General features: G+C 44.6%; 1 protein-coding gene across 3 annotated transcripts in view; it reads left to right on the plus strand.

The window, feature by feature from the left end:
* The window catches only part of slc12a8 (solute carrier family 12 member 8), a 163,025-nt gene that overhangs the window by 99,017 nt on the left and 37,601 nt on the right, over positions 1 to 26,407 (plus strand). For all 3 annotated transcript variants that reach the window (XM_068034496.1, XM_068034497.1, XM_068034498.1), the window contains exons 8-9: positions 11,139 to 11,226; positions 14,322 to 14,468. In XM_068034496.1, the coding sequence (XP_067890597.1) occupies positions 11,139 to 11,226; positions 14,322 to 14,468 (235 nt within the window). The remainder of the gene's footprint in view (positions 1 to 11,138; positions 11,227 to 14,321; positions 14,469 to 26,407) is intronic.

Consider the following 26,407-nt stretch of genomic DNA (forward strand, 5'->3'; position numbering starts at 1 on the left):
GAGACGCCGCTAGGTAAGACCTGGCAGCCTCCTAGCAGGCCCGGCGGTGGGAGGGGGGTCCCTCCTCTGTGGGTAATCAGGGGCCCGTGGAGGGTACCCCACGGAATTGATGGCTGTCCCTGCGGCACGACCCCCTCCACCCTCACCAGTCCCCCATCCCCTCGCTGGGGCCTGCCCAATTGGCCCCGGCGACCCCATTTAGCTGCACCCTGGAGTCTCTGACATCATTGGTGCTGAAGGCCTTCTGCAATAATGGCAGTGGCCACCGCTCCCGGTGGCACTGCTGGTACTGCAGAGATGGTGGCCCTCTGATTGGCTAGCAGCTCTGGAGGCCGGAGCTTGTCCCTTAAGGGGCCAGTGGCCTGACGGCGGGCAGTTAATTGGCTGCTCACCATGAAATTTTACCAGGGGTCCGACAGAGGATAAAGTCCAGCTCCTTGTGTCCAAAATAAAGCAACAAATTTTCCAATAGTGTTCCATACTTCTAGAAATTCAAACAGTTGGATAAGTTGCAGTGGAAATTTTAAAAGTTTAAGGATAAAATGCATGTGCTTGAACATAAGGTTGTTTTCAGACTATCAAACAGTTAATCATCAGAACAGATGCCAACAAACAAAGGAAATGTTGGCTTGAGCGAGCTGTGCCATGCATACCACATCACACCCAAATTTCTACTGATATTAGATCTACATGTGGAGGGGAGTGCATTCATGTACATCATGCCAAATTTCGTACCCAGTCCTATACTGTGACTGGAGAATGAGATTCGGAATGGTGTCCATTAAGTTGCAGAATGCAGTCAGTGCTAGATTCACATCAGCACAAACTTGCCAGAATAAACAGGATATTAAAAATCATTTGGTGTTCCTGTCAGAGATAGATGCTCTGAACAGTTACACTTTTATCCTTGAAGGTTAGCAACATTTGTACTAATCCATTATAACTTCATACATTTGTATTGGCATTATTCCTACTTGGAATACATCTTGTATGAGCTCGGTATTCGTTATGTTGAGTGTTGTTGTTCTGAAAATGGTGTGGTAGATTGCAAAGGTAATTTAGTAGCACTTTTATACTACTGTAGCTGATATTGAGAAAATGGTAGGAACCGATATCTGGATATTTGTCTCCTTACTGCTGGCTGATTTACCCTGCAGCTTTAGCAAATGAATTCATGTGGGAAAGTGGCATCAACACATAAAACAACATGAGGACAAGCTTTTGTGATGATCTGTTCTTGCATGCTCTTCTTTGTAGCCGTCGTAGCTTGAGGGACTAAAATCTGACAAGTTCCCAGGACCAGAAGGCCTACATCCAAGGGTTCTAGAAGAGATAGCTGCAGAGATAGTGGATGCACTGGCTTTGATTTTCCAGAATTCCTTAGATTCAGGAATGGTCCTGTCAGATTGGAAGTTGGCAAATGTTACACCGCTTTTCAAGAAAGGAGGTAGAGAGAAAACAGGGAACTACAGGCCAGTTAGCCTAACATCAGTCGTTGGGAAGATGCTGGAAACTATTATTAAAGAAGTCTTACATTGCACTTGGAAAAGCATAGTATGATTAGAACAAGTCAGCATGGCTTTACTAAAGGGAGATCCTGTCTGACAAATTTATTCGAGTTTTTTGCGGATGTAAATAGTAGGGTAGATTAAGGGGAACCAGTAGATGTAGTATACCTGGATTTTCAAAAGGCATTTGATAAGGTGTCACATAAAAGACTAATAGCAAGATAAGGGTTCATAGTGTTGGGGGTAATATATTAGCGTGAATACAGGATTGGTTAACAGATAGGAAGCAGAGAGTGGGCATAAATGGGGCATTTTCAAGTTGGCAGGCAGTGAATAGTGGGGTGCTGCAAAGATCAGTGCTGGAGCCTCAGCTATTTACACTCTATATTAATGACTTTGATGGAGAGACAGAGAGCAAGGTATCTAAGTTTGCTGATAACACAAAGCTCGGTGGAAAGGTAAGCTGCAGGGAGCTGCAGAGGCTGCAAAAAGATGTAGCTAGGTTAGGTGAGTGGGCAACAAGATGGCAAGTGGTGTATAATGTAGGGAAGTGTGAAGTTGTTCACTTCGGTTGCAAAAACAGAAAAGCAGAGTATTTTTTAAAAGGTGTGAAACTGATAAGTGTTGCTGTGCAGAGAGACTTGGGGGTACTCATACAAGGAAAGCACAAAGTTAACATGCAAGTGCAGCAGGCTATTTGGAAGACAAATGGCATGTTGGCCTTTATTGCAAGGGGATTAGAGTACAGGAATAAAGAAGTCTTACTAAAATTGTATATGTCTTTGATGAGACTGCAGCTGGAATACTCTGGGCAGTTTGGTCTCCACATTTAAGAAAGGATATACTTGCACTGGAGGATGTGCAGCGAAGATTTACTAAATTGGTCCCTGGGAAGAGGGGGTTATTCTATGATGAGAAGCTGAGTATACTGGGCCTATATTCTCTGGTGTTTAGAAGATTGAGAGGCGATCTAATTGAGACATACAAGATTCTGAAAGGGCTCGATAGGGTAGAAGCTGAGAGATTGTTCCCACTGGTCAGGGAACCTAGAACGTGGGGACACAGTCTCAGAATAAGGGGCCAATCATTCAGGACTGAGATGAGGAGAAATTACTTCACTCAAAGGGTTGTGAATCTTTGGAATTCTCTACCCCAGAGGGTTGTGGATGCTCCATCATTGAATACATTTAAGGCTGGGATAGATGGATTTTTGGTCTTGCAGGGAATAAAGGGATATGGGGAGCAGGCAGGAAAGTAGAATTGAAGCCCAAGTTCTGCCATAATTGTACTGAATGGCGGAGCAGACTCGCTGGGCCATACTATTTCTGCTCCTATTTCTTGTGTTCTTGTCTGTCAGAGTCAGCCATTCCATTTTGCAGACCAGATGGCACTGGTTCTCAGAGCATGTCTGAAAATCATCAGTTCAGGTGGAGACGACTGCTTCCGACTTTAACTGCAATACTCTGCTGGTACTACAGATTTCAGTAAATGCATAGTGTAATTTGGGTATAAATCAAGTGCAATGGACTAACTACTGATGCTTAACTTGAATGATTTCTGATTCCTTGACATAACCTGACTCCAAAATAAATTGTGCGCTTGAGATGAATGTCTGCATCCTGATTTTCATCGACTGGTATAAATCAGTGCTAAATGGGTGTGAATTAGAACATTACAGCACAGTACAGGCCCTTCGGCCCTTGATGTTGCGCCGACCTGTGAAACCATCTGACCTACACTATACCATTTTCATCCATATGTCTATCCAATGTCCACTTAAATGCCCTTAAAGTTGGCGAATCTACTACTGCTGCAGGCAGGGCGTTCCACGCCCCTACTACTCTCTGAGTAAAGAAACTACCTCTCACATCTGTCCTATATCTATCACCCCTCAACTTGAAGCTATGTCCCCTCGTGTTTGCCATCACCATCCGAGGAAAAAGACGCTCACTATCCACCCTATCTAACCCTCTGATTATCTTATATGTCTCTATTAAGTCACCTCTCCTCCTCCTTCTCTCCAACGAAAACAACCTCAAGTCCCTCAGCCTTTCCTCGTAAGACCTTCCCTCCATACCAGGCAACATCCTAGTAAATCTCCTCTGCACCCTTTCCATAGCTTCCACATCCTTCCTATAATGCGGTGACCAGAACTGCACGCAATACTCCAGGTGCGGTCTCACCAGAGTTTTGTACAGCTGCAGCATGACCTCGTGGCTCCGAAACTCGACTCCCCTACTAATAAAAGCTAACACACCATATGCCTTCTTAACAGCCCTATTAACCTGGTTAGCAACCTTCAGGGATTTATGCACCTGGACACCAAGATCTCTCTGTTCATCTACACTACCAAGAATCTTCCCATTAGCCCAGTACTCTGCATTCCTGTTACTCCTTCCAAAGTGAATCACCTCACACTTTTCCGCATTAAACTCCATTTGCCATCTCTCAGCCCAGCTCTGCAGCCTATCTATGTCTCTCTGTACCCTACAACATCCTTCGGCACTATCCACAACTCCACCGACCTTAGTGTCATCTGCAAATTTACTAACCCACCCTTCTACACCCTCTTCCAGGTCATTTATAAAAATGACAAACAGCAGTGGCCCCAAAACAGATCCTTGCGGTACACCACTAGTAACTAAACTCCAGGATGAACATTTGCCATCAACCACCACCCTCTGTCTTCTTTCAGCTAGCCAATTTCTGATCCAAAGCTCTAAATCACCTTCAACCCCATACTTCCGTATTTTCTGCAATAGCCTACCGTGGGGAACCTTATCAAACGCCTTACTGAAATCCATATACACCACATCCACTGCTTTACCCTCATCCACCTGTTTGGTCACCTTCTCGAAAAACTCAATAAGGTTTGTGAGGCACGACCTACCCTTCACAAAACCGTGCTGACTATCTCTAATGTACTTATTCTTTTCAAGATGATTATAAATCCTGTCTCTTATAACCTTTTCCAACATTTTACCCACAACCGAAGTAAGGCTCACAGGTCTATAATTACCAGGGCTGTCTCTACTCCCCTTCTTGAACAAGGGGACAACATTTGCAATCCTCCAGTCTTCCGGCACTATTCCTGTCGACAATGACGACATAAAGATCAAGGACAAAGGCTCTGCAATCTCCTCCCTAGCTTCCCAGAGAATCCTAGGATAAATCCCATCTGGCCCAGGGGACTTATCTATTTTCAGACTTTCCAAAATTGCTAACACCTCCTCCTTGTGAACCTCAATCCCATCTAGCATCGTAGCCTGAATCTCAGTATTCTCAACAACATTTTCTTTCTCTACTGTAAATACTGACGCAAAATATTCATTTAACACTTCCCCTATCTCCTCTGATTCCACACACAAATTCCCACTACTATCCTTGATTGGCCCTAATCTAACTCTAGTCATTCTTTTATTCCTGATATACCTATAGAAAGCCTTAGGGTTTTCCCTGATCCGATCCACCAATGACTTCTCGTGTCCTCTCCTTGCTCTTCTTAGCTCTCCCTTTAGATCCTTCCTGGCTAGCTTGTAGCTCTCAAGCGCCCTAACTGAGCCTTCACGTCTCATCCTAACATAAGCCTTCTTCTTCCTCTTGACAAGCGCTTCAACTTCTTTAGTAAACCACGGCTCCCTCGCATGACAACTTCCTCCCTGCCTGACAGGTACATACTTATCAAGGACACGCAGTAGCTGCTCCTTGAATAAGCTTCACATTTCGATTGTTCCCATCCCCTGCAGTTTCCTTCCCCATCCTACGCATCCTAAATCTTGCCTAATCGCATCATAATTTCCTTTCCCCCAGTTATAATTCTTGCCCTGCGGTATATACCTGTCCCTGCCCATCGCTAAGGTAAACCTAACCGAATTGTGATCACTATCACCAAAGTGCTCACCTACATCTAAATCTAACACCTGGCCGGGTTCATTTCCCAGTACCAAATCCAATGTGGCATCGCCCCTGGTTGGCCTGTCTACATACTGTGTCAGAAAACCCTCCTGCACACACTGGACAAAAACTGACCCATCTAAAGTACTCGAACTATAGTATTTCCAGTCGATATTTGGAAAGTTAAAGTCCCCCATAACAACTACCCTGTTACTCTCACCCCTGTCGAGAATCATCTTCGCTATCCTTTCCTCTACATCTCTGGAACTATTCGGAGGTCTATAAAAGACTCCCAACAGGGTAACCTCACCTCTCCTGTTTCTAACCTCAGCCCATACTACCTCAGAGGCCGAGTCCTCAAACGTCCTTTCTGTCGCTGTAATACTCTCCTTGATTAACAATGCCACACCCCCCCCTCTTTTACCATCTTCTCTGTTCTTACTGAAACATCTAAATCCCGGAATCTGCAACATCCATTCCTGCCCCTGCTCTACCCATGTCTCCGAAATGGCCACTACATCGAGATCCCAGGTACCAACCCATGCTGCAAGCTCACCCACCTTATTCCGGATGCTCCTGGCGTTGAAATAGACACACTTTAAACCAGGTTCTTGCTTGCCAGTGCCCTCTTGCGTCCTTGTAACCATATCCCTGATCTCACTACTCTCTACATCCTGTACACTGGCACTACAATTTAGGTTCCCATTCCCCTGCTGAATTAGTTTAAACCCCCCCGAAGAGCACTAGCAAACCTCCCCCCCAGGATATTGGTACCCCTCTGGTTCAGGTGAAGACCATCCTGTTTGTAGAGGTCCCACCTACCCCAGAAAGAGCCCCAATTATCCAGGAAACCAAAACACTCCCTCCTGCACCATCCCTGCAGCCACGTGTTCAACTCCTCTCTCTCCCTATTCCTTGCTTCGCTATCACGTGGCACGGGCAACAACCCAGAGATAACAACTCTGTTTGTTCTCGCTCTAAGCTTCCACCCTAGCTCCCTGAATTTCTGTCTTAAATCCCCATCTCTCTTCCTACCTATGTCGTTGGTGCCTATGTGGACCACGACTTGGGGCTGCTCCCCCTCCCCATTAAGGATCCCAAAAACACGATCCGAGACATCACGAACCCTGGCACCTGGGAGGCAACATACCAACCGTGAGTCTCTCTCGTTCCCACAGAACCTCCTATCTGTTCCCCTAACTATGGAGTCCCCAATGACTAATGTTCTGCTCCTCTGTGCCAGATATCTGTACCCCATTGCTTACCCCTGGTAAGTCGTCCCCCGCAACAGTATCCAAAACGGTATACCTGTTGTTGAGGGAAACGGCCACAGGGGATCCCTGCACTGCCTGCTGGTTCCCTCTCCTTCCCCTGACGGTAACCCATCTACCTACTTCTTTTACCTGAGGTGTGACTACCTCCCCATAACTCCTCTCAATAACCTCCTCCGCCTCCCGAATGATCCGAAGTTCATCCAGCTCCAGTTCCCTAACGCGCTTCTCGAGGAGCTGGAGTTGGGTGCACTTCCCACAGATGCAGTCAGCAGGGACACTCTTGGCGACCCTTACCTCCCACATTCTGCAGGAGGAACATACAACTGCCTTAACCTCCATTCCCACTATTCCAAATTCCCAACAAATCTACTGAAAAACCAAAAAAAACAAAAAGTCAAAACTTGTTAGGTTAGCAATCCAACGGACAGAACTTCCTAAATAAAAAGCTTACCTTATCAACACACCAGAGTCCTTTTTTTTTGGTTAGAGGAGGAGGGTGGGTGGGAGACACTACACGTGTAGTGTCTCGGGTACAGCCACCACACAAATATATACCTTTTTCCTTACCCAGCAGTCCCCTGGTCCTCCGAAAACAAAAGGGAATTCCCTTTTAAACTTACGCTGAAATTGACTTCACAGCTGTAAGCCCGTTCACGCACCTCCGTTGCTATCAACGCTGAAGTCACCGAAACTAAAAGAAAGAGATTTTAAACCACACAAATCTATACCTTTTTCCTTACCCAGCAGTCCCCTGGTCCTCCGAAAACATTGGTACCGATCCCATCAGAATGATGGCACTTACAATACCTAGGTCATTTAATTGCATAAATATTCACCAGTTCAGGTGTAGATATGGACAGGTTGAGAACACACTATTGTTGACAGTTAAAAACTACTTGTAAGTGGAATTTAAAGGGATGAGGCCAATTAAAATGGAACTGGCAAAATAAAGTGACAAAAATTCTGCAAGCTTTTAGAAGGCTGAAAAGACAACTTAACCTTTGCCAAAACTGGTTTATATGGGCCGTAATTAGAAATGGCATGCACCGAGCAAAAGGTTGGAAAATTAGATGGAAGATCACTTCTTGCTTCATCACGTTTGTAAGTTTGTGCTGAAACAGTCAGGAATTTACTATGCCAGTTCACTTGTTCACCAGAAATGCATGTCATGCTGGGTCTCTACCCCTTTTTCCATACCATTGCACCTCCTGAATTGGTAGACACACACACACAGAGCAGGAAAATTGACCTTAATATTACAGTAAACTCAACAGTGCTAATAACATTAGCCTTTACCATAGTCATCAGTACTACCGTGGAATCTCCCTGCTCAGCATCGTGGGGAAAGTCTTCGCTCGTGTCGCTTTAAACAGGCTCCAGAAGCTGGCTGAGCGTGTCTACCCTGAGGCACAGTGTGGCTTTCGAGCAGAGAGATCCACCAGTGACATGCTGTTCTCCCATCGCCAGCTACAGGAGAAATGCTGCGAACAACAGATGCCCCTCTACGTAGCTTTCATTGATCTCACCAAAGCCTTTGACCTCGTCAGCAGACGTGGTCTCTACTAGAAAAGATCGGATGCCCACCAAAGCTACTAAGTATCATCACCTCATTTCATGACAATATGAAAGGCACAATTCAGCATAGCGGCACCTCATCAGACCCCTTTTCAATCCTGAGTGGCGTGAAACAGGGCTGTGTTCCCGCACCGACACTTTTTGGGATTTTTTTCTCCCTGCTGCTCTCACATGCATTCAAGTTCTCAGAAGAAGAAATTTTCCTCCACACAAGATCAGGTGGCAGGTTGTTCAACCTTGCCCATCTAAAAGCGAAGACAAAAGTACGGAAAGTCCTCATCAGGGAACTCCTCTTTGCTGACGTTGCTGCATAAACATCTCACACTGAGGAGTGTCTGTAGAGACTCATCGACAGGTTTGCGGCTGCCTGCAATGCATTTGCCTAACCATCAGCCTCAAGAAAACGAACATCATGGGACAGGACATCAGAAATGCCCCATCTATCAATGTTGGTGAACACACTCTGGAAGTGGTTCAAGAGTTCACCTACCTAGGCTCAACTATCACCAGTAACCTGTCTCTCGATGCAGAATTAAACAAGCGCATGGGAAGGGCTTCCTCTGCAATGTCCAGACTGGCCAAGAGAGAGTGGGAAAATGGCGCACTGACACAGAACACAAAAGTCCAAGTGTATCAAGCCTGTGTCCTCAGTACCTTGCTCTACGGCAGCGAGGCCTGGACAACGTACGTCAGCCAAGAGCGATGTCTCAATTCATTCCATCTTCGCTGCCTCCGGAAAATCCTTGGCATCAGGTGGCAGGACCGTATCTCCAACACAGAAGTCCTCGAGGTGGCCAACATCCCCAGCATATACACCCTACTAAGTCAGCGGCGTCTGAGATGGCTTGGCCATGTGAGCCGCATGGAAGATGGCAGGATCCCCAAGGACACATTGTACAGCGAGCTCGTCTCTGGTACCAGACCCACCGGCCGTCCATGGCTCCGCTTGAAAGACGTCTGCAAATGCGACACGAAGTCCTGTGACATTGATCACAAATCGTGGGAGTCAGTAAAGGCGGGGCTAAAGCGTGGCGAGTCGAAGAGACTTAGCAGTTGGCAGGAAAAAAGACAGAAGCGCAAGGAGAGAGCCAACTGTGTAACAGCCCCGACGACCAATTTTATCTGCAGCACCTGTGGAAGAGTCTGTCACTCTAGAATTGGCCTTTATAGCCACTCCAGGCGCTGCTGCACAAACCACTGACCACCTCCAGGCGCTTACCCATTGTCTCTCGAGACAAGGAGGCCAAAGAAGAAGTACCTGTTCAGTGATAAAAGCACATAGGTGGTTTTATTTTTAAAAATAACAGCTTTGAGTACAGCCCGGTCTTTTCAACAACATAGAATCTATCAATCTTATTTTCTGTAAACTTTCAAGGGTAAAGTAAATTGGGGAAATAGGTTGAGTTATTGTTGGTATCCTTCTATCTACGAAAGATGATGGACACACAGCAAACAATCCATTTATATAATAAAGCAAAATACTGCAGATGCTGGAAATCTGAAATAAAAACAAGAAATGCTGGAAATACACAGCAGGTCTGGCAGCGTCTGTGGAGAGAGAAGCAGAGTTAACGTTTCAGGTCAGTGACCCTACATCAGAACAATCTGTTTAGGTGGGGTGTCTTTTCTTGGTGCACATTTGCTGATGACTGTGAAGGCTAGTCCTTGAGAGGCAGGTTCTGCCACAAATGCTGCACGTGTAACTGCCAAGTGACGCTGTGAGTTGTTGTTTATGACATTGGTGCCTGTTGCCAAGCTGCTGTAGCAACTGGTCATCGTGTCAGTGCACAACAGTCCACAGGATGTGTCACCATTTCCCTCTTTCACTAGCTAATGACTCCCAGGTGTGATGATCGACATTTAGGGCCTTCATGTCACACTTGCAAGCATCCTTGAAGCGGAGCTTTGGGGGCCCCACTGGTCGTCTGGCCCCAGCTACCTCACCATACAGAAGGCCCGTGGGTATGCAACGGCCTTCCATCCTGCAGATGTGTCTGATCCACTGTTTGATTAGTGCCAACACACTTGGGAGCTCTGCCTTTGAGAGGACTGCTGCATTTGTGATTTTGTCCTGTCAGGATATACTCATAATGTGCTGCAGACAGCGACAGTTTCAGAGTGAAGAATGGAGTGAAATAGGGTTGTGTCCTAGCCCCACTCTGTTTGACCATTTAGTCTCCATGCTCCTGACCTTTGCCTTGCCTGTAGATATGGAAAGAATCTATTTGCACATTAGGTCAGACAGCAAGCTTTATAATCTATCAAGACTGAAAGCGAAGACAAAAGCACATTGCGTCCTGATCAGAGAGCTCCTCTACACTGATATAAAAACAAAAAATGCTGGAAATACTCAGCAGGGTCATGGGACAAGGTGTTGTATGTCTGTCCCGATCACATTAAATAACACCCCACTGGAAGTGTTTAGCAAATTCTGCTACCTTAGGTCCACGGTGACAGACAATCTGTCCCTTGATGCAGAGTTCGATACACGCATAGGGAAAGCAGCTACCACCTTTGGTTGACACGTGAAACACGCATAGGATGACACCAAGCTGACTCTTGGGACCAACCTGATGGTTTACAAGGCCTGTGTTCTCAGCACCTTACTGAATGGCTGTGAAACACGGGAGACTTACAGCTACCAGGTAAAGAAGCTCAATAATTTCCACAGATTGGGTGCAGAAATGCGATTGTAGTCCTTCATTTAATAATAATGACATCACAAAATGAATACTGTCTATCAAGTGAAGTGATAAGTCAGTAGTGTTTCAATTTAATATTGAACAAATGACACATTGAGTTATAACTTGAGGCCTTTTTGAAAAGTACAATCTAATTAAGTGGTTTAAAATAAAATAACTTGTATACTACATTTTCTTCATTGCAGGTGGTTCCTGTATTTAGTGTTTGTTTTTTTGCTGGGAGCCGTTTGCACAAGGGAAGCACTCAGATATGATTTCATGATAGCTGAAAAGGTAAATATATATATATATATATATATATATATATAAAATATGTTGTTTCATTTATTCTAAGCTTCCTGCTTTATAAATTTTGATATGCAGTCTGATAACTGAATAATGCAGTGTTGCCATGGAGATGTTTATATTCGAATACATTCTTAATGCAATGCAAGATTCTGTAAAGCAATTTCTTATTTAATTCAGCTATCACTGGCTGCTCTTTAATTATATCAGTGTAATATAAGGATTATGTGGGCTGTCTAGCATTCTGTCATGTGCTTCAATTTCCTTAATATTCTAGATGATTCATTTATGCCAGATCATCCATTACTGAACGAGCAGGGTATTATCTTGCTGTTAAATCATGGTAGGCACAAACTTCCTTCCAGTAGGTTCCTTCAACCTCTAGCATGAGAGCATACAGTCACCCTGACTTCTAAGGCAACAGAAGAAATGCACGTTGACGTCTCAATCCATATTCTTACAGTTTAAAAACAACAACAATTTGCATTTGCATTGAGCCTTTAACGTAATAAAACACCCCAAGGCACTTCACAGGAGCATTATGAAACCAAGCTACATAAGGCAATATTAGGGTAGATGGCCAGAGGTTTGGTCAAAGAGGTAGAATTTAAGAAGTGTCTTAAAGGAGAAAAGAGAGGTAGAGATATGCAGAGGTTTAGGGAGGGAATTCCAGAGCTAAGGGCAACTCGAGTCCAGAATTAGGGAATCACAGATATCTCGGAGGGTTGTCGGGCTGGAGGAGATTACAGAGATAGGGAGGGGTGAGGCCATTGAAGGATTTGAAAACAAGAATGGGCATTTTAAAATTGAGGCATTGCTTAATGTGGGACCCAGTGTAGGTCAGTGAGTACAGGGGTAATAGATGAACAGAACTTGGTACTTGTTAGGACATGGGCAGCAGAAAACCATAAAAAAACTTTTAAAAAATGAAAACCATAGGCTTGAGGATAAAACAAATCTTAATTTCTACTGTCAGGTATATTGGCCTTTTTTGTAACCAATATCCCTTAACATTTTAATGCTTTGGTAGTATTTGAGCACTGAAGAGCCTCTGCAACACTCAGTTGACTCTTTGTTTATTCATTTCAAGTAATCAATATCTATAATGTATCAAAAGTCTTGCATATGATAGTATTTACTTTAAATGTAATGCTTATTTGTTGTAACAATTTATTTTGACATAATTTTTCCAGCATACCATTTCCATCATGGTTTCTTTTGTCACACTTTTTTGTCAGACATCAAGTTTAGTATATAGATCTGTGATTTACTCCTCCTCAATGAACCTCCAGTGTAATATTGAATGGATGCTGCACTGTCAGGTGTACTGTCTTTCAGACGAGGCCCTGTCTATCCTCTTAGGTGGAAACATCCCATGGTACTTCTAAAAGAAGAGTAGGGGAGTTCTCCCAGTGTCTTAGTTGACATTTAGCCCTCAACCAGCACCACTGATAATATATTCACATTCAGGAGAAACTTTTAGAATATATTTGTAATAGATTTTTCAGTTTTTCCACCCAGTCAGATAAACAAAATCTAAACTGTTCTACTTGATCTGAAAGCGGGAGAATTTGGGAATTTTTGCATGGGCCAGATTGAGCATTTTGGGGATTTACATGTCAAAATGTCTGGATTAAATGCAAATAGTGGAATCAGACTTCCTGTCTATGCTTTTTCTTATCCCGCAAACTTGAGAATGGATCCTTGATTATTCCAATTACTGTTTCAGTAATTTTAAACTGTAATCCCAACAATCCCCATCCTATTTCTCATGTACATACTGCCCCTTGGCTACATCATCTGAAAACACTGCGTCAGTTCCCATGTGCACACTGACAACACCCAGCTCTACCTCACCACCACCTCTCTCGACCCCTCCACTGTCTCTAACTTGTCAGACAGCATATCCAATATTCAGTACTGGATCAACAGAAATCTCCTCCAACTAAATATTGGGAACACCACAGCCATTGTCTTCAATCCCTGCTATAAACTCCATTCCCTAGCAACTGACTCCATCCCTCTCCCTGGCAACTGTCTGAGTCTGAACCAGACTATTTGCAGGCTTGATGTCATATTTGACCCTGAGATGAGCTTTTGACCACATATCTGCACCATCACTAAGGCTGCCTATTTTCCCCTCCTGAACATCGTCTGACTTCGCCCCTGCCTCAGCTCATCTGCTGCTGAAGCCCTCATCTGTGCCTTTATTACCTCTAGAGTTGACTGTTCAAATGCACTCCTGACCAGGCTCCCACATTCTGTCCTCTGTAGACTTGAGGTCAACCAAAATTCTGCCATCCATCTGTTAGCTTGCACATATTGCTGATCTACATTGGCTCCCAATTAACAACGCCTTGATTTTAAAATCCTCAACCTTGTTTACAGATCTGTCCATGGCCCCTATCTTTGTAATCTTCTCCAGCCCCAAAACTCTCATAGATATCTGTACTCCCCTAATTCTGGCCTTTTGAACATTGCCAATTTTAATCACTCCACCATTGGCAGCTGTGCCTTCAGCTGCCAAGGCCCTAAGCTCTGGAATTGCCTCCTTAAACCTCTCTGTCTCTTTACTCTCTTTCTTCCTTTAAGACACTCCTTAAAAACTATCGCTTTAACCAAGCTATTGGCCGCCTTGTCTAATATCTTATGTGGATTGATTACAAATTTTCTTTTATAGTGCTCCTGTGAAGCACCTTGGGATGTTTCATTACATTAAAGGTTCTATATAAATATAAATTGTTGTTCTTAAACTTTCAGTTTTACTGAAGAAGCGAGGAATAAACATGATACTAAAAATAAGAAAAAGAACACTTAAAATCCGCATGGGATTCTAAAAACAAACGAGAATTAATTACCTGCATCAAAAAACTCAAAAGCCCTTATGGTATTGTATTGTGTAATGTACTTGTGAAGCTTAAAATGCTATATATGGTTGCTAGTCCGTTGAATTTTGCAGCATGTACAAATTTATTTGCAGACAATTGTGCACAAATAATGTAACCATTAATAGAATTTAGTTCAAATAGATGCGGAAAATATTTGGGATAATTTTGTTAATATACTGCATTTTTGTGTTATAGGTTGCCTTGGTGGGGTTTCTCTGGTTATTCGGGCTGTACATTTCATCTTTAGCTTCCTGCATGGGAGGCCTTTATGGTGCACCCAGAATCCTTCAGTGCATTGCGCAAGAAAGGGTGATACCGGTCCTTGGGTGTTTGGGAAGTGGGGTGAGTATAACTCATCACTATGGTAATGTAAATAGGTTATGAGGACTGGAGATTCACAGTACTATATAGGCAAGTATATAATGGAAATTATTTCACATCCATAGCATTGAGATTATTAAAAGGCAAAATATTGAATATACAGGTCAATGATGTGGTTCTGACACAGGACCATTGGTCTTTGGGCACTGCAGCTGTGGCACAGAAAGCTGACTCCACATATTAATATATTGCAGCATTCTTGATGCACCATGCATAACATGATGATAGTGCCAAAATTGAGGGATGGGTTATTCTTTGCATTATGTCTTTCTGCTCTGCTGATCACTCATATAGCTCTTCCACTGCTGATGTGGGGAGAAAATAGCTGCAGCACCGCACAATCCTTGTGAAGACGATGACCCGGCTTCACACTGAGGATACCATCCATCGTGTTGTGTGGCACTACCACCATACCACATGGGATAGATTCAGAATAGCTCTAGCAGCTCAAAATTGGACATCCATGAGGCACTGTGGCTCAACATCAGCAGCAAAATTGTATTCAACCACAATCTGTAACCTCAAGACCTGGCAAATCCCTCACTCTATCATTACTATCAAGCCAGGGGATCAATCCTGGTTCAATGAAGAGTGCAGGACAACATGCCAGCAGCAGCACCAGGCTTATCTAAAAATGAGGTCCCAACCTGGTGAAGCTATAACACAGGACTAAAGGCATGCTGGACAGTGGAAGCCAAGTCCTAAAGGATATCGCTGCTAGACCAGGTCTGCGGCAGGTGATGAGGGAACCAACAAGAGGGAAAAACATACTTGACCTCATTCTCACTAATCTGCTGGCCGCAGATGCATCTGTCCATGACAGTATTGGTCGGAGTGACCACTGCACAGTCCTTGTGGAGACAAAGTTCCATCTTCACATTGAAGATACCTTCCACTGTGTTGTGTGGCATTACTACTGTGCTAAATGGGATAGATTTCGAACAGATCTAGCAATGCAAAACTGGCCATCCATGAGGCGAATTGGGCCATCAGCAGCAGCAGAATTGTACTCAACCACATCTGTAAGAATTATGGCCCAGCATATTCCCCCACTCTACCGTTACCATCAAGCTGGAGATCAACCCTGGTTCAATGAGGAGTGCAGGAGGGCATGCCAGGAGCAGCACCAGGCATGCCTCAAAATGAGGTGTCAAGCTGGTGAAGCTACAACCCAGGACTAATTGCATGCCTAACACTGTAAGCAGCATGTGATTGGCAGAGCTAAGTGACCCCACAACCAACAGATCAGATCTAAGCTCTGCAGTCCTGCTACATCCAGTCCTGAATGGCGGTGGACAATTGAACAACTAATTGCAGGAGGTGGCTCCATAAATATCCCCATTCTCAATGTTGGGGGAGCCCAGCACATCAGTGCAAAAGATAAGGCTGAAGCATTTGCAACAACCTTCAATGGATGATCCATCTCAGCCTCCTCCTCATGTCCCCAGTATCGCTGATGCCTGTCTTCAGCCAATTCGATTCACTCCGCGTGATATCAAGAAATGACTGAAGGCACTGCATACTGCAAAGGCTACGGGCCCTGACAACATTCTAGCAATAGTACTGATGAGCTGTGCTCCACCCCTAGCCAAGCTATTCCATTACAGCTACAACACTGGCATGTACCCGGCAATGTGGAAAATTGCCCAGGTATGTCCTGTACACAAAACGGACAAATTCAACCTGGCCAATTACCGCCCCATCAGTCTACTCTCAATCATCATTAAAGTGATGGAAGGTGTCGTCGACAGTGCTATCAAGCGGCACTTGCGCAGCAATAACCTGCTCAGTGATGCTGAGTTTGGGTTCTGCCAGGGCCGCTCAGCTCCTGACCTCATTACAGCCTTGGTTCAAACATGGACAAAAGAGCTGAACTCAAGAGGTGAGGTGAGAGTGACTGTCCTTGGCATCAAGGCAGCATTTGACCGAGTATGGCATCAAGGAGTCCTAGCAAAACTGGAGTCAATGGGAATGAGAGGGAAAACTCTCTGTTGCTTGGAGTCACCTAGCGCAAAGGAAGATGGTAGTGGTTGTTGGAGGTCAATCATCTCAGCTCCAGGACATCACTGCAGGAGTTCCTCAGGGTAGTGTTCTCGGCCCAACCCTCTTCAGCTGCTTCATCAATGACCTTCCTTCAAGCATAAGGTCAGAAGTGGGGATGTTCGCTGATGATTGCACAATGTTCAGCACCATTCGTGACTCCTCAGATACTGAAGCAGTTCCTGTAGAAATGTAGCAAGATCTGGACAATATACAGACTTGGGCTGATAAGTGGCAAGTAACATTCGCACCACACAAGTGTCAGGCAATGACCATCTCCAACAAGAGAGAACCTAACATACAAACATACAAATTAGGAGCAGGAGTAGGCCACTCGGCCCCTTGAGCCTGCTCCGCCATTCAATAAGTTCATGGCTGAATTGATTACTCCACATTTCCACCTACCCCCGATAACCTTTCACCCCCTTGCTTATCAATAATCTATCTACCTCTGCCTTAAAAATATTCAAAGACTCTGCTTCCACCGCCTTTTGAGGAAGTGAATTCCAGAGACTCACGACTCTCTAAGAGAGAGAATTTCTCCTTATCTCTGCCTTAAATGGGCGACCCCTTATTTTTAAACAGTAACCCTAGTTCTAGATTCTCCCACAAGGGGAAGCATCCTTTCCATATCCACCCTATCAAGACCCCTCAGGATCTTATATGTTTCAATCAAGTCACCTCTTACACTTGTAAATTCCAACGGATATAAGCCTAGCCTGTCCAATCTTTCCTCGTAAGACAGCCCACCCATTCCAGGTATTAGTCTAGTAAACCTTCTCTGTACTGCCTCCAATGCATTTACATCCTTCCTTAAATAAAGAGACTAGTACTGTACACAGTTCACCAGATGTGGTCTCACCAATGCCCTGTATAGCTGAAGCATAATCTCCCTACTTTTGTATTCAATTCCCCTTGCAACAAACGATACCATTCTATTAGCTTTCCTAATTACAAGCTGTACCTGCATACTAACCTTTTGCAATTCATGCACTAGGACACCCAGATCCCTCTGCATCTCAGAGCTCTGCAATCTCTCATCATTTAGATAATATGCTTCTTTTTTATTCTTCCTGCCAAAGTGGACAATTTCACACTTTCCCATGTTATACTCCATTTGCCAGGTCTTTGACCACTCACTTAACTTATCTATATCCCTTTGTAGCCTCCTTATATCCTCTTCACAAGTTACTTTCCTACCTATCTTTGCGTCATCAACAAATTTAGCAACCGTACCTTCGGTCCCTTCATCTAAGTCATAGATATAAATTGTAAAAAGTTGAGGCCCCAGCACAGATCCCTGTGGCACACCACTTGTTGCCAACCAGAAAATTATCCACTTATGCCTACTTTCTGTTTCCTGTTAGCTAGCCAATTTCCTATCCATGCCAATATGTTACCCCCTACACCATAAGCTTTTATTTTCCACAATAACCTTTGATGTGGCACTTTATCAAATGCCTTCTGGAAATCTAAGTACATTCACCTGTTCCACTTTATCCACAGCTCATGTAACTCCCTCAACGAACTCCATTAAATTGGTTAAACATGATTTCCCTTTCACAAAACTATGTTCACTCTGCCTGATTATCTTGAATTTTTCTAAATGCTCTGCTATAATGTCTTTAATAATGTCTTCCCTATGACAGATGTTAAGCTAACTGGCCTGCAGTTTCCTGCTTTCTGTCTCTACCACCTCAACCACCTAGAAGGACAAGGGCAGCAGATACATGGGAATATCACCACCTGCAAGTTACCCTCCAAGCCACACACCATCCTGACTTGGAACTTTATCACCATTTCTTCAATGTCGCTGAGTCAAAATCCTGGAACACCATTCCTACCAGCACTGTGGATATACTTACCCCACATGGACTATAACGGTTGAAGAAGGCAGCTCACCACCAACTTCTCATGAGCAATTAGGGATGGGCAATAAATGTTGGTCTAGCCAGTGACGCCCACTTCCCATAAACGAATAACAAAAGCAGCATGTGATGGACAATTAAGTGATCCCACAACCAATGATTCAGCTCAAAGCTCTACAGTCCTGCCACATCCAGTTGTGAATGCTGGTGGAAAATTAAACAATTAACCAGAGGAGAAGGATCCACAATGATGGGGGAGCCCAACTGTAAATGCAAAACACAAGGCTCAAGCATTTACAACAATCTTCAGCCAGGTGTGCCAAGTGGATGATCCATCTCAGCCTCCTTCTGAGGTCCCCAGCATCACTGATGGCCATTTGATTCACTCCATGTGATATCAAGAAAAGGCTGAAGGCACTAGATACAGCAAAGTATATGGGCTCTGGCAACATCCCAGCCATAGTACTGAAGGCTTGTGCTCCAGGACTAGCTGCACCCCTAGCCAAGCTGTTCTATTACAGCTACAATACTAGCATCTATCCGACAATGTGGAAAATTGATAAGGGGTATGTCCTGTCCACAAAAAGGACAAATCCAATCCGGCCAATTATCACCCCATCAATCCACTCTTGATCATCAGCAAAGTGATGGTAGGTCCCGTTGACAATGCTGTCCAAGCGGCACTACTTTGGCCTCCTTGTCACAAGACACAATGGGTCAGCGCCGAGAGGTGGTCAGTGGTTTGTGAAGCAGCGCCTGGAGTGGCTATAAAGGCCAATTCTAGAGTGACAGGCTCTTCCACAGGTGCTACAGATAAAATTGGTTGTTAGGGCTGTTACACAGTTGGCTCCCTCCTTGCGCTTCTGCCTTTTTTCTTGCCAACTGCTAAGTCTCTTTGACTCGCCACTCTTTAGCCCCGCCTTTATGGCTGTCCGCCAGTTCTGGCGATCACTGGCAACAGACTGCCGCGACTTGTGGTCAATGTCACAGGACTTCATGTCGCGTTTGCAGACATCTTTAAAGCGGAGACATGGACGGCCGGTGGGTCTGATACCAGTGACGAGCTCGCTGTAGAATAGGTCCTTGGGGATCCTACTATCTTCCATGCGGCTCACATGGTCATGCCATCTCAAGCGCTGCTGGCTCAGTAGGGTGTATAAGCTGGGGATGTTGGCTGCCTCGAGGACTTCTGCGTTGGAGATACACTCCTGCCACCTGATGCCAAGGATTCTCCGGAGGCAGCGAAGATGGAATGAATTGAGAAGTCGCTCTTGGCTGACACATGTTGTCCAGGCCTTGCTGCCGTAGAGCAAGGTACTGAGGTCACAGGCTTGATACACTCGGACTTTTGTGTTCCATGTCAGTGCGTCATTTTCCCACACTCTCTTGGCCAGTCTGGATATAGCACCAGATGCCTTTCCCATGCGCTTGTTGATTTCTGCATTGAGAGACAGGTTACTGGTGATAGTTGAGCCTAGGTAGGTGAACTCTTGAACCACTTCCAGAGCATGGTCGCCGATATTGATGGATGGAGCATTTCTGACGTCCTGTCCCATGATGTTCATTTTCTTGAGGCTGATGGTTAGGCAAAATTCATTGCAGACAGCCACAATCCTGTCGATGAGTCTCTGCAGACACTTTTCTGTGTGGGATGTTAATGCAGCATCATCAGCAAAGAGGAGTTCCCTGATGAGGACTTTCTGTACTTTGGTCTTCGCTCTAAGATGGGCAAGGTTGAACAACCTGCCCCCTGATCTTGTGTGGAGGAAAATTCCTTCTTCTGAAGACTTGAGCGCATGTGAGAGCAGCAGTGAGAAGAAGATCCCAAACATTGTAGGTGCACGGACACAGCCCTGTTTCACACCACTCAGGATAGGAAAGGGATCTGATGAGGCACCACTATGCTGAATTGTGCCTTTCATATTGTCATGGAATGAGGTGATGATACTTAGTAGCTTTGGTGGACATCCGATCTTTGCGAGTAGTCTGAAGAGACCATTTCTGCTGATGAGGTCAAAGGCTTTGGTGAGATCTATGAAAGCAACGTAGAGGGGCGTCTGTTGTTCGCGGCATTTCACCTGTAGCTGATGAAGGGAGAACAGCATGTCAATGGTGGATCTCTGTGCTCAGGAGCCACACTATGCCTCAGGGTAGACATGCTCAGCCAGCTTCTGAAGTCTGTTTAAACGACTCAAGCGAAGACTTTCCCCACTATGCTAAGCAGGGAGATTCCACGGTAGTTGTTGCAGTCACCGCGGTCACCCTTGTTCTTATAGAGGGTGATGATATTGGCATCGCGCATGTCCTGTGGTACTGCTCCCTCATTCCCGCACATGCAAAGCAGTTCATGGAGTGCTGAGAGTATAGCAGGCTGGGCACTCTTGATTATTTCAGGGGTAATGCCGTCCTTCCCAGGGGCTTTTCCACTGGCTAGAGAATCAATGGCATCACTGAGTTCTGATTTTGTTGGCTGTTCGTGCAGCTCATCCATGACTGGCAGAGATTGGGCTGCATTGAGAGCAATAATCTGCTCACCAATGCTCAGTTTGTGTTCTGCCGAGGCCACTCAGCACCAGACCTCATTGCAGCCTTGGTCCAAAAATGGACAAAAGAACTTAGTTCAAGTGTTGAGGTGAGAGTGACTGCCCTTGACATCAAGGCAGCATTTGACCGAATGTGGCACCAAGTAGCCCTCGCAAAATTGAAGTCAATGGGAATTGGGGGAAAACTCTCCACTGGTTGGAGTCATATCTAGCACAAAGAAAGATGATTGTGGTTGTTGGAGGTCAAATATGTAAGCCCCAGGACATTGCAGTAGGAGTTCCTCAGGGTAGTGTCCTAGGCCCAACCATCTTCAGCTGCTTCATCAGTGACCTTTCCTCCATCATATGGTCAGAAGTGGGGAGGTTTGCTGATGATTGCACAGTGTCCAGTACCATTCATGACTCAAATAAAAACAAGAAATGCTGGAACCACTCAGCAGGTCTGGCAGCATCTGTGAAAAGAGAAGCAGAGTTAACGTTTCGGGTCAGTGACCCTTCTTCGGAACTCCTCAGGTACTGAAGTAGTCCGTGTCCATATGTAGCAAGACCTGGACAACAGTCAGGCTTGGGCTAATGTGGCGAGTAACATTCGTTCCACACAAGTGCTAGGCGATGACCATCTCCAACAAGAGAGAATCTAATCATCTCCCCCTGACATTCAATGGCATTACCCTTGCTAATTACCACACCATCAACATCCTAGGGGGTTACCATTGACCAGAAACATAATTGGACAAGCCATATAAATACTGTGGCTTCAAGAGCAGGTCAGAGACTGGGAATTCTGAGATGAGTAACTCACTTCCTGACTCTCCAAAGCCTGTCTACCATCTACAAGGCACAAGTCAGGAATGTGAAGGAATACTCTCCACTCGCCTGGATGGGTGCAGCTCCAATTACACTCAACCCGGACAAAGCAGCCCACTTGATCAGCACCTCATCCTCCGGCTTAAACGTTCACTCCCTCCACCACTGGAGCACAGCGGCAGCAGTGTGTACCAGATACAAGATGCACTGCAGCAACTCGCCAAGCCTCCTTCGACGGCGCCTTCCAAACCTGCGACCTCTGCCACCGAGAAAGACAAGGGCAGCAGATGCATGGGAACACCACCACCTGCAAGTTCCCCTCCAAGCCACACACCATCCTGACTTGGTTCTGTATCACCACTCCTTCACTGTCGCTGAGTCAAAAATCTGGAACTCCCTTCCTAACAGCACTGTGGGTGTACCGACACTAGATGGACTGCAGTGGTTCAAAGCAGCTCATCACCACCTTCTCAAGGGCAATTAGGGATGGGCAATAAATGCTGGCCTGGCCAGCGATGCTCACATCCCGTGAGAGAATTTAAAAAAAAACAGTATATGCATATGAATTGCTCCATTTAGTGAAGCAGCCATGAAGGTTCTTATCCATGAGATCCTGCAAGTAATCTTTTTGGTGGAAACTGCCACTATCCAGTGAAGGCCAGTACCAAAGCAATCTTGATGGCAGAAAGAGCAAATGCTTTCTCACCACTGTCCTGAATTTAGGGTGGAAATAGTTCCTTGGGTTCACCACACCGTAAACTTCCTTGTAAATTGGTCATCTGTGCAGCTTTCTTGGGCCTTATCTGGCATGATTGCTTTGGCCTTTCTACATGAGGAGCAGTGTAACCGTGGGCCATACTTGATTGTTTTGCATTATCCTGCGTGACGTGAAATGGGTGCTGAACAGACCTCTGGCAATTTGGAACCTTGATTCTTTGAGTGCCAAACATTGCTTTATTGGCCTCACAAGAGTTTAATTGCTTTGACAAATAACTCACAAGCTTTGCAGGCTTTGGAAAAAAAAAGATTCTGCAACTTGCCATTTAATAACAAGTACTGAATAAAATTTGAAATTAAAAGTGAACGTTAATTTTTTGTAATAATTCAATTGTACTGTGGCATATTCTAAATAGAAAAGGCACATTGATACGTTCCGTAGCTTTGTGAAGGATTTCAACCGCCAAATTTCACTAGTGTAAAGTATATTAGGAAATATACAGGTGCAGCTAAAACAACCACACACATTGATGTTTTATCAGGGGGGGCTAGCTTAAATCTCTAGCTTTATGACTCATTGATACCATAAATGCACCAAGAATATAAATTATTATTAATGCCATTATGTATGTTTACCACTGAGTGCGAGACTTAAGAGGAAGCTCTGTGCTTCAGCTCCTTCCTGACATTCTGAATATGTTTATGCAATTAGCTAACCTCCTGTGTCATTCTTCATTTAGAAAAATGTTACTTTGGAGTATTTTGGCATGTTTGTTTTCAGTTTTGCATGTAAAGCACATATGCTGATGCAGTTTGCAACATCGTTGCTCCGTGATGTCTGGCCCATTAAAGCTCACCTGCCTATTATCCCAACTCTCCCATTATTGTATTCATGTGCATAATTAAATAATAGGAGAGTTTTGACTCGACCACCCTGCCTAGTAGCTGATTTCAAGCATTCATATTATTTTAGTAATATTTTTCTTAAATTTACTTTTCAATAATTCAAATACTTTCCTGCCTCAGTACCTGCCACAAATAGGTTGGTTGTCCATAATGGCTTCTGGCCTTCTGGCAGACTTGGAAACAAAGAACAACAAAGAACAGTACAGCACAGGAACAGGCCATTCGGCCCTCCAAGCCTGCGCCGATCTTGATGCCTGCCTAAACTAAAACCTTCTGTACTTCCGGGGACCGTATCCCTCTATTCCCATCCTATTCATGTATTTGTCAAGATGCCTCTTAAACTTCGCGATCGTACTTGCTTCCACCACCTCCCCTGGCAGCAAGTTCCAGGCACTCACCACTCTCTGTGTAAAGAACTTGCCTCGCACATCCCCTCTAAACTTTGCCCCTCTCACCTTAAACCTATGTCCCCTAGTAACTGACTCTTCCACTCTGGGAAAAAGCTTCTGACTATCCACTCTGTCCATGCCACTCATAACTTTGTAAACCTCTATCATGTCGCCCGTCCACTTCCGTCGTTCCAGTGAAAACAATCCGAGTTTATCCAACCACTCCTCATAGCTAATGCCCTCCAGACCAGGCAACATCCTGGTAAACCCCTTCTGTACCCTCTCCAAAGCCTCCATGTCCTTCTGGTAGTGTGGCGACCAGAATTGCACGCAATATTCTAAGTGTGGCCTAACTAAAGTTCTGTACAGCTGCAGCATGACTTGCCAATTTTTATACTCTATGCCCCGACCGATGAAGGCAAGCATGCCGTATGCCTTCTTGACTACCTTATCCACCTGTGTTGCCACTTTCAGTGACCTGTGGACCTGTACGCCCAGATCTCTCTGCCTGTCAATACTCCTAAGGGTTCTGCCATTTACTGTATACTTCCCACCTGCATTAGACCTTTCAAAATGCATGACCTCACATTTGTCCGGTTAAACTCCATCTGCCATTTCTCCGCCCAAGTCTCCAACCGATCTATATCTTGCTGTAGCCTCTGACAATCCTCATCACTATCCGCAACTCCACCAACCTTTGTGTCGTCCGCAAACGTACTAATCAGACCAGCTACATTTTCCTACAAATCATTTATATATACTACAAACAGCAAAGGTCCCAGCACTGATCCCTGCGGAACACCACTAGTCACATCCCTCTATTCAGAAAAGCACCCTTACACTGCTACCCTCTGTCTTCTATGACAGAGCCAGTTCTGTATCCATCTTGCCAGCTCACCTCTGATCCCGTGTGACTTCACCTTTTGTACCAGTCTGCCATGTGGGACCTTGTCAAAGGCTTTACTGAAGTCCATATAGATAACATCCACTGCCCTTCCTTCATCAATCATCTTCGTCACTTCCTCAAAAAACTCAATCAAATTAGTGAGACACGACCTCCCCTTCACAAAACCACGCTGCCTCTCGCTGATAAGTTCCTTTGTTTCCAAATGGGAGTAAATCCTGTCCCGAAGAATCCTCTCTAATAATTTCCCTACCACTGACGTAAGGCTCACCGGCCTATAATTTTTTGGATTATCCTTGCTACCCTTCTTAAACAAAGGAACAACATTGGCTATTCTCCAGTCCTCTGGGACCTCACCTGTGGCCAATGAGGATGCAAAGATTTCTGTCAAGGCCCCAGCAATTTCTTCCCTTGCCTCCCTCAGTATTCTGGGGTAGATCCCATCAGGCCCTGGGGACCAACACCTCCTCCTTTTTGATAATGAGATGACTGAGACTATCTACACTCCCTTCCCTAGGCTCATCATCCACCAAGTCCTTCTCTTTGGTGAATACTGATGCAGAGTACTCATTTAGTACCTCGCCCATTTCCTCTGGCTCCACACATAGATTCCCTTCTCTGTCCTTGAGTGGGCCAACCCTTTCCCTAGTTACCCTCTTGCTCTTTATATACGTATAAAAAGCCTTGGAATTTTCCTTAATCCTGTTTGCCAATGACTTTTCATGACCCCTTTTAGCCCTCCTGACTCCTTGCTTAAGTTCCTTCCTACTGTCTTTATATTGCTCAAGGGATTCGTCTGTTCCTAGCCTTCCAGCCCTTACGAAGGCTGGAAAGAAAGTCAAAAAAATCACTTTGTAGCTATTTTGAAATATCATCAGAGGGAATATTGTTATTTCTACTTGTTGGTTGGCTTTGAATAGTGGCCAATGAGCTTAGTGGAAAATGATGCAGCCAACGAATTATCTCGTAAGTGCCACTAAATATTTTTAATTATTATAAAATATATAGGTAGAATTTATATGTGGAACGATATAAATATATGGCCTATACATTACATGAGTAGAATAAACAATTTCATTAACTTTTTAAAATTAGCAAAGTAACCTGCTCCCTCAGCCATCCCATGCACATTTGTAGTTAAAGATTTGTTTCAGTTTAGTGACTTTTATACAGTCCAAAATGAGGGACACAATCTTTCAAGAGATTAAAAATCTAAATATCGCCAAAGATTATTAAATTGTGTTCATGCAAATGTATATTTTAATTCTGTTGTGGAACAGTGTGCATGTGTGTGTGTCTCACTATGGCACCAACCTAAAATACCAGAGTTCCTGTTCTGTATCATAATAGTTTCTACCCATTGTAAAATCATGCCCCTTTAAACTTATGATAATATAGAATCCATCATAAAACCTAAATGCAATTCTCAATAATTATTTAAAAAATCTTAGCTGATTGCAATAGATTTCTACAAATAAGCTACTGAAAAGTCCATGCAGATAGGTTATGTTTGCCCAGTATTGGGGCATGCATGCTCTATTCTCTTCGGGACATACACCATTTAACAGAGAGCGTAGGTATAAGATAGCAAGGATCAGACTACGGGAGTGTGCTGCTGGAGCATAATCAATTAAAACTGCACAGCTTATCAGTGGAGACTAAGTAGCTTTCTGCTACTTATCCAACCAAGACAATCCTAACTTTAGAGCATTGTCTCACAGGGTTA

Source organism: Heterodontus francisci, chromosome 7 (genome assembly GCF_036365525.1).
Source record: "Heterodontus francisci isolate sHetFra1 chromosome 7, sHetFra1.hap1, whole genome shotgun sequence".
Lineage (NCBI taxonomy): Eukaryota > Metazoa > Chordata > Chondrichthyes > Heterodontiformes > Heterodontidae > Heterodontus > Heterodontus francisci.